The 15,995-nt window shown below is 39.3% G+C and overlaps 4 protein-coding genes and 1 pseudogene across 4 annotated transcripts; 3 read left to right on the forward strand and 2 right to left on the reverse strand.

Annotated features, from left to right (window-relative positions):
• Nucleotides 1-480: 480 nt before the first annotated feature.
• Nucleotides 481-1,182, forward strand: LOC126797701 (EPIDERMAL PATTERNING FACTOR-like protein 6). The gene is made up of 3 exons (XM_050524403.1): nucleotides 481-614; nucleotides 703-755; nucleotides 870-1,182. Exons 1-3 carry the CDS (start codon nucleotides 521-523, stop codon nucleotides 1,107-1,109), a joined length of 387 nt encoding a protein of 128 aa, XP_050380360.1. The 5' UTR covers nucleotides 481-520; the 3' UTR covers nucleotides 1,110-1,182.
• An 881-nt stretch (nucleotides 1,183-2,063) lies between these two features.
• LOC126789758 (casein kinase 1-like protein 1) lies at nucleotides 2,064-5,935 on the forward strand. Its single transcript, XM_050515854.1, has 14 exons — nucleotides 2,064-2,383; nucleotides 2,504-2,544; nucleotides 3,000-3,069; nucleotides 3,171-3,319; nucleotides 3,400-3,495; nucleotides 3,608-3,678; nucleotides 3,766-3,827; nucleotides 3,935-3,998; nucleotides 4,082-4,166; nucleotides 4,385-4,511; nucleotides 4,613-4,695; nucleotides 4,773-4,830; nucleotides 4,916-5,061; nucleotides 5,383-5,935. The coding sequence occupies exons 1-14, from the start codon at nucleotides 2,308-2,310 to the stop codon at nucleotides 5,668-5,670; spliced, it is 1,416 nt and encodes a 471-aa protein (XP_050371811.1). The 5' UTR covers nucleotides 2,064-2,307; the 3' UTR covers nucleotides 5,671-5,935.
• A 519-nt stretch (nucleotides 5,936-6,454) lies between these two features.
• Nucleotides 6,455-8,360, forward strand: LOC126793840 (DEAD-box ATP-dependent RNA helicase 21-like; annotated as a pseudogene).
• Nucleotides 8,361-10,189: 1,829 nt separating this feature from the next.
• Nucleotides 10,190-10,889, reverse strand: LOC126785004 (uncharacterized). Its single transcript, XM_050510573.1, has one exon. The coding sequence runs from the start codon at nucleotides 10,753-10,755 to the stop codon at nucleotides 10,384-10,386; it is 372 nt and encodes a 123-aa protein (XP_050366530.1). The 5' UTR covers nucleotides 10,756-10,889; the 3' UTR covers nucleotides 10,190-10,383.
• Nucleotides 10,890-11,210: 321 nt separating this feature from the next.
• On the reverse strand, nucleotides 11,211-15,888 carry LOC126784993 (diacylglycerol O-acyltransferase 1). Its single transcript, XM_050510562.1, has 16 exons — nucleotides 15,159-15,888; nucleotides 14,928-15,008; nucleotides 14,760-14,833; nucleotides 14,586-14,661; nucleotides 14,405-14,472; nucleotides 14,034-14,157; nucleotides 13,688-13,786; nucleotides 13,256-13,357; nucleotides 13,024-13,160; nucleotides 12,864-12,945; nucleotides 12,721-12,741; nucleotides 12,355-12,417; nucleotides 12,205-12,252; nucleotides 11,913-11,975; nucleotides 11,732-11,785; nucleotides 11,211-11,601 (listed from the first exon to the last, which is right to left on the reverse strand). The coding sequence occupies exons 1-16, from the start codon at nucleotides 15,528-15,530 to the stop codon at nucleotides 11,497-11,499; spliced, it is 1,569 nt and encodes a 522-aa protein (XP_050366519.1). The 5' UTR covers nucleotides 15,531-15,888; the 3' UTR covers nucleotides 11,211-11,496.
• Between the last annotated feature and the right edge of the window lie 107 nt (nucleotides 15,889-15,995).

A 15,995-nucleotide genomic window follows, 5' to 3' on the forward strand; every position in this document is an offset into this window, starting at 1 on the left:
ACTATGGATTTAAATTTTTAAATAATTTAATTAAAGTGTTTGATGTATCAGCTTATTTCATAAGTTTACAAAATCTAATACAATTTTTAGATAAATTATAAAAACCGTAAAATTAAGTTTTTAGAAACTCCTGCCGTTAATTTTTCTAATCGCACGTCGGTCTAAACTGAGCAGCTTTCCAAGTTCTAGTCCTGGCTTTGACAAACGCGCCTCTATTTCTTATTTCTTGAGAGAGAGGCCCAGACTGAGCTAGCCAGCTAATGTCCTCTTCTATAGCATTCCATCTGCTTGATAAGAAAGCAGAATCTCAGCCTATCTTTCTCCAGAAACCAGAGGGAGAGAGCACCACATTTTGTCTTCAATAGGTTTTGATTTTTCAAATTGGCTAATTTGGGCTACAAAAGGCAATTAACTTTTGCCTTTTAGCTCACTAGTAGTAGTTTCTTTAGCTATTTCCAAGGTTTCTCTCCTCTAGCCAAGTCTCTCTTCCCCTACAATTTGCATCTCTTTCACTGTAAAAATGAAGACCTCAAGGATATCCAGCTTCATTCTACTGGTTTCTCTTCTAAGTTGGGTTTCTGTGACAATCAGCAAGCCTTTTCCTTATCAACCAGGTTAGCTATTCTTCCATTCCTTTCTGTAATGCCATTTTTCTCAACAACATCATTTTACTAACTTCCATTTTTCTGATGAACCAAACAGACCAATCCCATCATCCCAAAGGACTGAAAGGAGCAACCTTTGGCTCAAAACAGGTACAGTCACACACACCATTTACCTTTATAACTCTTCCTTTTCTGTTTCTGGGTTATGTTCACTTGGCATTTGAATCTTTTTTAACTATGATTGTTGTGTACTTGTGTTTTTAGGGAGTTGATCAGAGAAGCTTTGAAGGAGTGAAGGAGAACTATGCGGAAGAGGAGTACTATAGAGGGCTCATGACAAGGCTTGGGTCAATTCCACCAAACTGTGCTCACAGATGTGAAAGGTGTGTCCCTTGTGTTCCAGTTCAGACGCCCACAACCGCTGACCACGTTGGAGTTCAATATGCCAATTATGAGCCTGAAGGATGGAGATGCAAGTGTGGCTCCACTTTCTTTAACCCATAAATGTCTATGCATGTCTCAGAAGTGAGATTCAACTGCTATTTTTGGAACTTGTTATTTAAACATCACGACCTTTTTGGTCAAGCTGGAGGCTTTAGAGTACACCTGCCATTCTGCCACAAGTCATCGCAGAAAGAGAGTTGCTAGCTAGAAATTAGTCAGCTAAGTTCATTATATGAACATCAAGTTGTGTGTCCAAAATTTTCCATGCATTGTCGATTATGTAGCTTGATTTTAAATGTAATGCGTTAAGTGTTAATTGATTCAAGTAGCTTTGATATCTAAACATGTAAACGTCCGGAAAACTAAACAGTCATTCCCGTTAAGCATTCTGATCAGGAAGGGCGATCTAGCCGGACATCAAATTGTGAACGTTATAAAATATAAACGTTGAGATTCAACTCTCATCAAAGAGCAAACTTTTCATGATGGATTAAAGTCTCTTACTTTTTACTGTAGTGTAACTAATAATTACGATTGGCTTATCTGGCAACTTTCGGTAGCTGATCCCACCTTCCTCACTTCCTGCACCATATGCAATGATTCCGGTCACCAAAATCTTTACTTGTATTCTAATACACACACATGAACAAAACAATATCTTACCATATCCTAGTTACCGAATACCGACCCCAATTGAAAGGTAAAAAGTTAATCTTTACAAATTACCATTGGGGTTGGTCTCATGAAGGAGAAACCAAAACACAAGTGGTCCACGTGTCACGTGACACCAAATGGGACACTTTTTCTAATCCTACACACCAAACTTTAGGTCTCCAAGTTGAAACAAAAGCAAAGACAACAACCAACATTATCGCTAAGCTAAGCTTTTTCTCCGTTCCCTGTAAATTTCACCCTCAATTCCCTTTTTTTAAGTTTTAACCCCACAACCAAAAAAAAAAAGGTAAAAACATTTCCCACTAACCCTAGATCTCTCTCTCTCTCCCCCCTCCTCTCCTCTTCTCTTCTCTTCTCTCTCTCTCTCTCCAAACAGCGTGCATTGTTGTCCGTACAAATTTGGTCGCTTTGGTTCTGCTCTCTGCTTCGATTGGACGACAATCCGAACGGTGTCGTTTTCTGTGCGAGTAGGCGGAGCTTTGTTATGCTGCTCGGCGCGTTAGTTTCTCAATCCAAAGGTTTGATTTTTAGGAGGGTCTTGTAATTTCTAGGGTTAGGGTTTCTTCGGGGTTGGGTGGAGAAAATGGAGCCTCGTGTTGGGAACAAGTTCAAGCTGGGACGGAAGATCGGAAGCGGCTCGTTCGGGGAGATCTATCTCGGTTCGTAATTTCCTCTGATTCTTGATTTTGTGTGGTTTGAAATTTTTGGATTTGGGGATTTTGATGGAGTTGGTTAAAGTTTTGATCTTTTTCGATTTGGGTTTTGGTGTTTTTGTTTAGGTACGAATATTCAGACGAACGAAGAGGTTGCGATTAAGCTGGTGAGTATTGTGTTGCTGGTTCAATTTGCAATTGAGCTTGTGGTGTTGACTTTTTTGCTTTGAATTATTGTGATGCTGATTTGTATGTGGAATTTGACATTAATTTGGGCTTTGAATTTTTTTGGGAGAATGGTGTATGAGTTTATGGTCTGACTATGCTTAAGCTTTGAGTTTATTAGTAATGTCATTGAACCTCATAGGTTTGGGGGACAACTAATTGTCAGATCAATGAGTTTTCTGGTTTTGTCGATTGCACTAATAGTATAAGCTTGCCTTGAGTTTGTTGTTTGGTTGCTGAGTTTTGTCTGATGAATTTAGTTTGTTAATGTTTAAGAACTGATTGAAATTGTGTTTTGCTGGAAAGAGTGAGGTAGATTCTATTTAAACTGACGGTGGCGATACTTGTTCTTGACAAATTAGAGGTTAGAGCTGATGACTATGTTTCCCTTGTTTAGGAAAATGTGAAGACCAAACATCCTCAGTTGCTGTATGAATCCAAGCTGTACAGGATCCTACAAGGAGGAAGTATGTAATTTTCAGTTGATGGGTAGTTTTGTGATATAAAGTTTTACGCTTTCAGTTTCAAGCCTCACAAGGTTTTCTGGTTTGTCAATTTGGTATTGCAGCTGGGATACCAAATGTGCGGTGGTTTGGAGTGGAAGGAGATTATAACGTTTTGGTAATGGATTTACTGGGGCCCAGTCTTGAAGACTTATTTAACTTCTGCAGTAGGAAACTTTCTTTGAAGACGGTTCTCATGCTGGCAGATCAAATGGTAGGCTTTGATTGAGTTCGTGCGTAGTCATTGTATTGGTTTATCCACTAATTTCTGACATTCTTTACATGTATTTTTAGATCAATCGGGTTGAATTTGTTCATTCCAAATCCTTTCTACATCGTGATATCAAGCCAGACAACTTTCTCATGGGATTAGGAAGGCGTGCAAATCAGGTTTTCCTCTAGTTTTTTAAAATGCAATGCTGAGCTCCTGTGGTTTTCTTTGAGTATTTATTCCATATATTGAGGTTTTTATGCTAATCATATATGATTTTCACTTTTGTAGGTATACATGATTGATTTTGGTCTGGCTAAGAAATATCGGGATAGTACAACCCGTCAACATATTCCTTATAGGTGAGAATGGATGATGCATGCCTGCGGGTGTGGCTTCTATTAAGCTCTTTGTATGAAACTGATTGTTGCGTGATATGAATGCTGCAGAGAAAACAAGAATTTGACTGGAACTGCAAGATATGCAAGCATGAACACCCACCTTGGGATTGGTCTGTTTCAGTCTTTTCTATTCCATTTTGGTGATATTTGTCATGTAATGTTGTTCCAGTTAAGTGCTGTATCTCTTTTATTAATGGTTTCTGCTTTTTGAATATAGAGCAAAGCCGGAGGGATGATTTGGAATCTCTTGGTTATGTCCTGATGTACTTTCTCAAGGGAAGGTGATTATCTCTGAAGACCTTATGCTTTATTTTTGGCACCAGTATCTGTTGATATGTAGATTTATAATGCTATGTGCTCTTAGTCTTCCTTGGCAGGGACTAAAAGCGGGAACTAAGAAACAGAAGTATGAAAAAATTAGTGAGAAAAAAGTTACTACTTCAATCGAGGTAAATAGTTTGTGGCTATTTCGTTTGCATGCGATTCAGGCTTTCTCATTTGTCATCTTTTAACTGGTCAATTTAACATTTTATGTAAGTATGAAAAAATTAGTCAGATAAAAGTTACAACTTCAATTGAGGTAAATTGTTTGTGGCCGTTTTGTTTGTATGCAATTCGGGCCTTTTCATTCGTCATCTTTTAATTGGTCAATCTAATGTTTTATCAGAATTTGTGTCGTGGCTATCCGACTGAATTTGCATCATATTTCCATTACTGTCGCTCACTACGATTTGATGATAAGCCAGACTATGTTTATCTCAAAAAAATATTCCGTGATGTCTTCATTCGCGAAGGTTTGAAATTTCTTTTCCTACAATATGGTTTTTGGCCTCATCTTATGCTTATGTTCTTAAGTCATATTTTGAACGTCCTGTCTCCCTTGTGTTGGCTACAGGTTTCCAATTTGATTACGTGTTTGACTGGACAATTTTAAAGTATCAGCAGTCGCAGCTGGCTACACCGCCAACCCGTGCCCTTGTAATTTCCATGTTAAAATGATTTTGTTTCTTTTCTTATGTGTGGATGAATTTGTAATGACATCTTGTTTCATTCAGGGTGCTGGAACTAGTTCTGGAATGCCACATGCTCCTCCCATTGTGGACAGGCCGACATGTAGTTTAGCATGTTCCATTCTAAACTCTAGAAGTTGTAAATATAAGCTCATTCCCTCCAACTACATTTGCTTCTTGGCTTGCAGGTGAGGAAGATGGGAGGATAGCTGGTTTATCCTCACTGGATGCCTCTCGTAGGAGAATACCAGGACCAGCTCTAAATTCTACGAGTGTGTCAAGGCAGAGAAATTCAATTGCTATTGATTCTGCTTTAACTAGAGAAACTAATCTGGTGGGTTAATTTAAATTGCATTATTGTTAATGTAGAAGCCTTTGTTTTTACTTTATAATTTGGGGTTTCAAATGGGTGTGGAGACACCTTATATGTTTCTGTAGGCAGTAATACTATGCACATAGTGGCTGTTGGCCCCATTTTCATGTAGGAATAAGAGCTTTTGAGTCCTTGCCTCTGTTAGACACTCACTCCCAGATCTTCTTCCTCTCGAATTCGTTGCCTGATTCGTCTGTCTAATACATTACACACTTGCTAGACATTAAATATTTATTTTCCCCTTCTGTATACTATCTTATGGGCATGGTTTCCACCTTGCAGTCATCAAATCCCAACATGATGGGCCGGTCTAGTGGATCATCAAGGAGACCTGCTGTTTCCAGCAGTCGTGAAGGATTTGGAAGAAGCGAGTCTGAACACCGTGTTCGCACAACTGATGCTAGTCCTGGAACAGGCCACCGAGTTTCAAGCGGCCAAAGAAGTTCACCAGTTGAGTCATCAGACGCCACTCGAACCGGAAGACATAGCTCACAAATTAGAAACTACGAAACTGCCATTAGAGGCCTTGAAGGCCTGCAGTTAGATCATGAGGAGAGGATCCATTACTAGATTGTGATGACTTCTGCTGGTTGCTGTAAATCTCTTAATTTGATTGTATACTCAGTTACCGATGGAAGAGAGCTGAAAGTGTTTGTTGCTTCAACTTGTGCGTTGACACGTGAATCCATTTGCGTGATAAACAATGTAAATTTTCTTTTTCCAAAAGGAAATAACAGAAATTGTTGAGAGATGGGTGCCTGTTTGTTCTGCCCCAGATTTAAAGCGATGTTGAACTCCTTTCCTATTGTCATCAGTTTTACTTGTGAATTTGCAATTGGCTCAGTATTATAAAATTAACACATTTGCTCAAGGTTGTGTCATGCAGTGCTGCTCTGTATTGGTCTTGATCTGAAGAGAGCTACACCGTTCCTGTTGCAGGCTAACATCCATGTCTCCGGAGTCCGGAGAAGTGAAAATCTCATGATCCTTTACTCAGGCAGACCTGGCACTTCCCGACTTCACAGTTCACGTACTAACCATCTGGAATTCGTCAGTGCCAAAGGCCAAGGCTGACGCGGCTCCGGCCCGGGAAGCGCCATTAATGTCTGCCGCCGAATTTGATTTCATTAGAATGTTGATCCCATTAGGTTGAATCAAACTCTTGCTTAGTTGGCCAAAAGACCAGCAATTTAACGTTCGATGTATCTTGCACTATTCAACAAAGGAAAAGTTATTTTAGTCCTTTCCTGGCATACGGCCACTTATAAACCTTAAGCCTTGTAAATTGTTTGATATAGCACACTCTTGATCTGTCAAACGACCCTTGTTACTTTGTAAATTTTTCCAAAGCAGAATGGAACTCTCAAACAAACCAGTTTTCTTAACAAAAGCGGAACGAGAGCACCTCGCCTTGCAACGCCGCAAACAAGAAACTCAGCTCTCGAATCTCACCCATTCTCGCTCTTCCTCCAACGATTTAGGCCGAAAATCAGACCGCGAATCATTGGAGGCGGAGCCACCGTGACCGGGACGACCGTAAGAGGAAGCGTGAAGACGAAGCTAGGGCTAGCCGCCTAGAGAAGGAGCTTGAAGCCATTAAAGAGAAGAATCTTGGTTCTAACAAGCCTAAGAAACGTGTTATCAAACCTAGCGAGAAGTTCCAGTTTTCTTTTGATTGGGAGAACCCTGAGGACACTTCTCGTGACATGAATCCCTTGTACCAAAACCCTCAAGAGGCCCATCTCTTGTTTGGGAGGGGACTTCGCGCCGGGATGGATCCGCGTGAGCAGAAGAAGCTGGCTGCCAAGAAAGAGAGGGAGCTTCGGAACAAGGAGGGCCGTGTGGAGGAAGTAGTCTATGATTCTTTTGATATGAAGGTGGATAGACATTGGAGTGATAAGAAGCTTGAGGAGATGAATGAGAGGGATTGGAGGATTTTTCGAGAGGATTACAATATTTCATACAAAGGGTCCAGGATTCCTAGACCTATTAGGAATTGGGATGAGAGTAGATTGAGTTCTGAGCTGCTTAAGGCTGCGAAGAGGGCCGGTTACAAGAAGCCGTCTCCCATTCAGATGGCGGCAATCCCTCTCGGTTTGCAACAGCGTGATGTTATTGTCATTGCGGAAACTGGTTCCGGCAAGACTGCTGCCTTTGTTCTTCCTATGTTAAGTTATGTATCTAGGTTGCCTCCTATTAGTGAAGAGAATGAGGCTGAAGGGCCTTATGCTGTGGTTTTGGCACCTACTCGCGAGCTTGCACAGCAGATTGAGAAGGAGACTGTCAAGTTTGGGCATTACTTGGGTATCAAGGTGGTCTCCATAAAGTCCATTGAGGAAGAGAGTTTCCGAATCGCACAAGGATGTGAGGTTGTCATTGCCACACCGGGGCATATGATTGATTGTTTGCAGAGGCGTCTTGTTGTTTTGAATCAGTGCAACTATGTTGTCCTTGACGAGGCTGATACAATGATAGATAAAGGGCTTGAGGACCAGGTTATTGGTGTTTTGGATGCAATGCCTTCGAGCAACTTGAAACCCGAGAATGAGGATGAAGAGATCGATGACAAGAAGATATACAGAACCACTTAAATGTTCAGTGCAACTATGCCTCTTGCTGTGGAGCGACTCGCCCGCAAATATTTGAGGAATCCTGTTGTGGTCACCATTGGCACTGCCGGAACCACCACTGATTTGAACTCTCATAATGTGGTAATGATCAGCAAGGAGTCGGAGAAGTTCGAAAAGTTAAAGAGGTTGCATGATGAAATAGTTGGTGATCATAAGACTGCTATTGTATTTGCTAACACCAAGAAAAATGTAAATATTGTAGCCAAGAATTTGAGCAAGAATGGGTATCATCATGTGATCACTTTGCATTCGGATTTATCACAACCACAGAGAGACTCTAACCTTGAAGGTTTTAAGACCAAGATATATAATGTCCTCGTCGCAACAGATGCTGCAGGATGAGGTATTGATGTGCCTGATGTAGCACATGTAATAAACTATGAAATGCCGCCGAAGATAGAAACTTACACTCATCGAATTGGACGTACTGGTCGTGCAGGAAAGACTGGTTTGGCCACAACATTCTTGACAATGCAAGACACTGGGGTGTTTTATGATCTCAAGAAAATGCTCATCCAGAGTAACAGTCATGTTCCTCCTGAACTAGCGACACATGAAGCCTCAAAGTTCAAGCCTGGCACAATTCCTGACAGACCACCGAGGTTTAACTAGACTATTCATACTCATTGACAAGTTTTAAGTTAGAGCATCAATTGCTCCATTAATATTGGTTTGCTACTGATTTTGATTTTGAATCAATAAGAACTTCATGCTCTTTTGAGACTAATTAAGCTAGGATCACAAGTTAAAAGTAAGTAATTTTCGTCCAAACTAACCGAAAGACATTTTCCCAACTAATTGCAAGCTATTAATTTACTCATTAATCAACAAACCATATACATATACACTTGATAGTTGATACTTCCTAATTTAAGTGGAAAATTGTTGTCCAGCAGCATTGATATACGTTAAAGATTAGGGAAGCGTTGATCTTTATTTGAAGATTCAATTTCCCTTACATCACCAGTCTTGAAGAGGAGCCCTAACTTAGAGCTTTACTATAATTAGATAAACGGAAATTAAATTGTTGGAGGTGATAGATAAAAATTAAACTGGTATTGGAGAATTAGATGGTAAATAACTTGGTATTGGAGAAGAGGGTAATTAGATTGAATCAACTAAGATAGAATACAAGTAATAGGATTAATGATATTAGTTAAAATGACAGCCAAATCATATTGCGGCTTTAGCTTCCATTTCATTCATCAGTAAGCTTAGATATTTGATCAGGCAAAGTATACATACCACGAGAAAGACGCAAAACAAGTCTGAGATATATCTAGGCAGTTAATTATGGGTGCAGTTGTTTTGAGGATTGTGATTTAGTGAGCAAGCATAATCATGTTCTAGCACGATATCAACTCACTGACGACTTCGTGTATCCAGAAAATGAAGCATATGATCGTGTTTCCTCCAACAATGCTGAGGCCTTATCATCACTACTTGCCGAGTCCAAAACAAAACAAGATGAAGCATTTGATCGTGCTTTCTCGAACAATATTGCTGATCTCTCATCATCATCATCACTGGTTAATTTCGATTCTAATTACCAGAAGGAAGGGATTGTTCCAAACAGTATGTTAGGTGCGACATCAAAATGTTCAGCCAAGTGTGTACTCCCTTGTATGCGTCATACATTCTGATTCAAGAAGTGTGTTGTTAAATGCATTGCGATATGCGTGGCTGAACAATTTGTGCCTCCTTCACCTTCTACAGTAGGTAAAGGTAATGGTTGATTAATTACTGAGGACTGTTGCTGTCGATCTGTTGCTGCAAATATGAATGAATTTATGGTCATATTTTTTGCCACCCCTTTTTGGGTTTTTTTTTTGCTTGGGATTTTTTTTGGTGAAATCCTTGTGCGCTTATTGTAATAATTTCAATCAAAAGTTGGAATTATAAACAGAGGATTGGAACGTTTTGCGTATGGATTCTAGTGGAAAAACGTTATATTTTTGCATTTTTGTATGGAAATCTACTCTGGTCTTATATAACACATAATCGCGTAGTCTTTTAAAATAGCAAAGATCGGAAGATTGAGAGACTATTTTATCGAAATCAAATAGGCTGCATGAGGTGAACAAATATGAAGTATATATGATTCAGTATAATGCATCACAAACAAAGCCTAATGCATTTCCAAATTTCAAATATCAATCACTTTTGAGGTATAATGTGACAATCTGTTGTTAGAGCCTATTCTATAATAATACTGAGGTTCTAAAACTTCTTCTTGAGGTATAATGTGATTCATTTACAAACCAGGAAATATTTCCTCTTCTCTGTCAGATAGATTCAAAAGAGAGTGCCTGAAAGCCATTGAATCATTTTGAGATATTAACACCTGTTGGTCTAATCACTCTAATGTTAACTAACAAGATTTCCATAACGCCTTGACAGGAATTATTAGCAATTTTTTACCCGAATTAAGTCTTCAATGGAACTGCAGAAATGCCAGATTCTGAAATTTCCAATATACAAATACTCAGCATCACCAAAACAACACATTACATATATTCATTAATCTTGATAATCTCCTCTTTAACAGATTCAGACCCAGTGCACAAATCAATAAACCAAAAACCAAGATATATATATATATATATATATATATATATATATATTCAGTAAAATTGAAGCAAGTAAGCAACCATTACCGGCCGTAGACCACTCTATCACAGGTCTCCTTGAGCCACCTGAAGCTCTTCCTCAAACTCCCTTTGAGCTTCCCCTCCACAGTGTACGCCTTGTAGCTCGCCACCCTCTTCTTCCTCTGCAGCTCCGGATCACTGAAGCTCCAGCTCTTCGAAATCGAGCCACTTCCCGACTTGCCCTTCTTGAACTTGCTCTCATTGTTGTGCAGTTGTGGTGGGCATGCATAGGAGGCGCTGTAGCATCTGAGATCTTTCATCCCGTTAACGGCGAAGGAGTTGGGCCCTCTTCCGGCTCCGTTGGACCCAGTTCCGTAGTAGCTCTCCAGCTCCATTCTTCCGTGTCCGTACGATTTGGATCGGAAATCGTCCATGGATTTTGTCGCTGGGTTTTTTTGAGAAAAGATCTGAGGTTGGGGAAGAGTCTTGGTCACTACCGGAGGATTGTGTCAGACAGTCAACAAGTTGTGAATAATAAGGTTATTGCGGGGATGATGGGGACACTTTTACCGGCAAACTGTTGTTAAAGTAATGATATTTTTCATTCTCCAAGATGATTCTCCGGTGAAGTTGACTAAGATTGTTCTTTTTCCTTGTCGGCGGTGTATCCAAAATAGGGATGCTGACATTCACTGAGTTTCTTATGGTGGTCGAAAATTAAAGATTGACACTACTTTGTCACAAACCACGAAAATTAAGTGTGGTTAACAAAGTGTGGTTTGTTGAAGAGACTGCATTCAAAAAAGGACTTGCTGCTCATATGATATTGGTTGAGAAACATAGAGGATGTATGAAATGATGAACTGATGGAGCTCGGAAACATTTACAAAATTGGTAACTATACGTAGATTAGAGAAAGGCGACTAGGTAATTACTGCTAGTGGTCATTACATTCCGAAGTTGTATGTAGGATTCATTGAATCACCAAAAAAATTATGCTCTCGATGCACAATTTATGGATCAATGAATACTTCAATTTGTAGACTTCGCAAAGGATGCGGCATGATGTCGACCAGCAGCAGCAATAGCAGCACGACTCCACGAGGGAAGTTGCCTTGCACATGAATATCTCTAGGGGGGAAATTGCTTCTAGAACTATTGGATCCACATGAAGTTCACCAGTTTGCTCCTTTTCGATTCATCAAGTCATGGTAATATAGTAGCACAGTCATCGGTTGACCGAGAATGCAAAAACTGAACCAGAAGATCATATTTCCAACCTAAAAGATATTAGAATGGGGAATAAGGTTAGGCTGTAAGGTGATACTATATAGCGAGTTACCTTACATTTAGACTAATGAAAGGGTGATGCGAACAAAATGAGCACATAGTATTTTGAACAAGACATACCATCGAGTTCTGGAATTTATCCCACAGGTAATTTGTGATCAAGACCAGTGGTACCTGTGATAAGAAAGAAGATAGAACCACTATATTAAATCATCATTATCTTTTAAATGAGTAGATGAGTGTTCGACCAAAATGACAATTATCTCAAGTATAAATGCTAGAAAAACTTGAATGTTTATACCTGGAACATGATTCCTAAGAAAGCCCACCACTTGAATATGTGACAAGGAACAGCAATGCATAGCTGTAGATGAATTCAAAGGAACATTACATGGTACCGAAGTGGCTCAGTCTATAACTAAAGGCAGTTGATTTTTTTTTTAATTTATACACTGGAACAATTTTTCTGAATAGCACTAAACTCAAAGACCAATTAACAAGATATAACGTAGAAGTGAACTATAAACTATAATTCTTGTTATCAGCAAGAGTCAATAATACAACAATATAAGCTGACAAAAAAACTAATATACCTCATGAAATATAGCAGACACTAGGAAAGCAATCATGACAGCAGCTCCCTAAATTGAAAGACATCAGAAAGACAACAATTAATTTGAAATTTTCTGGACAAGTTAGAATTTGATCCATCAAGTCAAGATGGAATAGGAAAAATTGGTTACCTTTGGCATTCCATATCGCAAGCAAGGAAAGTAGATATGGCGAACCATCCACTTATGCACAGGCTGAAGTGAATGGACACAATTAATAAAATATAAAGAGCAAAAAACACTGAAGTATTAAACAATTAAAAAAACAGTACACATATATACCAAAATCTATAATACATGCAACTATCTCAAAGCAAATGATGTTGATGACAGTGCGACTTGTAAATGGTTTTATAAAATATCAACCGAAACCAAAAGTGGAAACTTATCACCATCACAGATCAGAAACGCACACATATTTCATACCGTAGTTTATCCAAGTGATATTTACATGCACGGAAAATACCCAAAGAACTGACTTAAAATTAACATACATACCATATTCCACATTCTCCAATACTGATGCATCCAAAAAGACAGATCGCCATACAACAGAAGTCAATGGTCAGAAATTTAATGACGAGAAAAAACTGTAAGAGAATGAATTATTACTGCATTTTTCACAGGACATCAAAACCTACCTCCTCAACTGTTTTTGCATTCCACCAATCTTTATAGAACTCTCGGTCCCCAAAACAGAGCAGCTCAGCAAGAATATTTAACCTATATCAGTAATCTGTATGTAAGAAGAAGATTTTTTGAAAAGCAACATGGGAAAGGGAAGGAGTGTACCGCACATACCATAGGTGAAAAAAGCAATAAAACATGCATAGCCACACATATAAACATGGAAGAGAAAGCTTCAAAACCCTTTCTATTGCATATAAAAGGTTCCCCTTTAAAGGATGTTGAGAATTCTTGATAATAGGATTGATGTACTGCAGAGTGCAGACGAATACAAATGTCACAATTGATCATTGAGGAAAAGATACAAAAGAGAAAAGGTAGTAAAAAGCTAAAAAGATTTACTTACTTGTTCTATCATAAATCCCATGACTCCAGTGAATATGATTAACTGGACAAATTGACGGGACACCCAACTCTTTCGAACAGATGGGGTACGAGGGTAACTAGTCTACAATCATGCAGACATATCAGTAAAACTGTAAAACGGATGATAAAGAAAGAGAGATGAAAAACAAGAAGACTTAAAGTCATTGTTGACAATACTACATACCATAAAGTAACCTGAATGCATACCACTGATACAAGTATATTAATAAGAGAAAATTCTTTTCTAGATTTTGTGTAATACAACATTTTTCATTACAAGAACCATAAGGTAAAAGGAAAAGGAAACAAGAAAAAAGAAGAATTACAGCCTCAGAACTTGTACTCGCACTTCATAGATCAAAGCAATAATAATAATAGCTCAAATTAATTTCTGAAATTCAAGTATAACTACCTGGTAACATATTGTTGGGGCAACCATGAAGTACGCCAAAGTTTTCAAGTTAAGTTCATGAGAGCAATCAACGCCTGCAGTACCGGGCACAACATCCACCTAACATAAGATGAAGATAACAAAAATTATGAAAAATAGCCAATTAGGGAAATACAATGCAAAAGAATAACAGCAAACACTGAACTTCTAGTGCGGTAAAAAATTTATGAACACAAGGATCATATGAGATTTTGTATTTTAGGTTTTTAAAACTTTCTTCACTCCTCAAAACAGGTAAGGAAAAAGACTGCTCTAACTGTCACTATAAAAGCTTCAGAGAAGATCCAAATGAAAACTTTGTTCCTACCTTATCAACTGATTTGGTACCCAATCTTATATCATAATTTGTATGCACAAAGGAGACGAGTTTTAACCACACAATGCAAGCAAAGAGCATTAATGTAACGCCAGATAAAACAGCAGAATCACACCTGAAGAAATAGAAGTTCATTACAATTACCACCTTAACTGAGTATAAGCCATCTAAAAGATATTAGTGACCAACAGAGCTACGTCCAGTATTTTCAGTAGAAAATAAAGTAAGGAAAAAGATATACACGTCTAATGGTGACAGAAGTCATGCCTCCTACAGAGTTATTGTGGCCAGATTTCTCATCATAGACACCAAAAAACTGGAGTGCAACTTAGTTTAAACCCAGCACCTGCGTTCAATCTTACCTCAGAATTACGAAAACCGGATACAAAAGTGCAGTTGTAGTAATGGCGATATGAAGAGAAACAACAGCCTGTATTCTCAAACCAGGAGTACATATTTCAGATATTGAACATAAAGCATGTCTTTAATTCCTGGTACTAGAGGAACTATACTTGCGAAATGACACAAAATAGATATACTCACAGATTCTTTTAAACGCTTTTGTACTGCTAACTTCTCAACTAGAAAGGCGGCAAGTGGGAAAATAGGAAGAGTAAGGCTGCAAACGAAAGCAAATGCCAGAGTAAATATACTAAAACTTACTAAACAGGATGACATTTAACCAAACAGAGTACCAGAAATACAACAAAGCATTACCAACACATAAGAAGGGGCCAATCTCGCAATGATCTTGAACTAAACCAAAAACCGGTTCTAATCAACCAACCATACTGCACGAAATTTAAACAGTTATCAACTAGAAATGCAGTTGCTTGACATAGCCAAACGGCATAAGATAATCGAAGACACAGGCATTCAGCTGACCTTCATTAAATTCTCGATAATAAGCCTGCTGTTTACAGCAACAAGTACTACTATACACAGGTTAACAAGACCTGCATGGCTCTGCTCATCACAAAACAAGTAAAACCAGCAATCAAAATCGCACTCCCTCTAAATTTAGAAACTGCTTAACATTTTCACTACTCAATTACTTCAATAACAATCAGAAAACAAACAAGCATTCCACAATTCAGCTTCAAAATCCATAACTACCTGTCTGAAAATGGCGTCGGAGCTGAGCGGACTCTCCTTAATCCTCCGGTGAGCCGGAATCTCCGAAGGCCGGTAAGCAAACTTCACCGTAGAGCCGCCTCCATCCTCACCGCTCTCCTTCTTCTTCTCCTCCTCCTCCCCGCCGCTGCGAACCGACTCCGCAGAACCTTCATTCATCGCCTTGCTATCGTCACCGGTGATCTTCGCCAGCACCGAGTCCTCACTGGAGGTCGAGCCCCCGACCAATTTCCCGCCCTTAGAATCCGAATCCACGTCCTCTCTCGCGATCGGCCTCCGCCGCAGATCGGACACCGCCGCCGGAATCGAGGCGACGGCGCCTCCGCCATCAGGCGGCGAATCTGAAATCACCATCGGAAAACTACCGCCACTATCCACACCAGAAATTGAGATAGGAATTAGGAAGAAAGAGAGAGCTCGAAAAGGCTTTTAAAGCTGGAGAAGAGAATTGACCAAGTGGCGATCAATGTGCGGAAGAGGTGAGCAGTATTTATAAATAATAAGAGAGAGAGATGATGATGAGATGATGATGAGGTAAGTGAGAGTGTGAAGGTTGGGGAGTAGAATAGAAAGCGAAAAGGGTACTGGGCTTGAGAGAAAACCAGAGCGGCTTGGCGTGGAGCTGAAGAGAGTGAGCGAGGGAGAAGCAGACGCTTGCCACTGCAGACCTGGCCTTCAGGACCTAACCGCTTCCCGGTCCTTTCTTCCCGGCACCGCAAAAATTATATAAGGAAATTATATTTTTATTTAATTTGGAATGGTATTTTATTTTGGTGGGGACAAGAGTGACGTTTAAGGGGGTGGGTAGCGTTTTAATTA

The sequence above is a fragment of the Argentina anserina genome, chromosome 1, assembly GCF_933775445.1.
Source record: "Argentina anserina chromosome 1, drPotAnse1.1, whole genome shotgun sequence".
In the NCBI taxonomy this organism is placed as follows: Eukaryota; Viridiplantae; Streptophyta; class Magnoliopsida; order Rosales; family Rosaceae; genus Argentina; species Argentina anserina.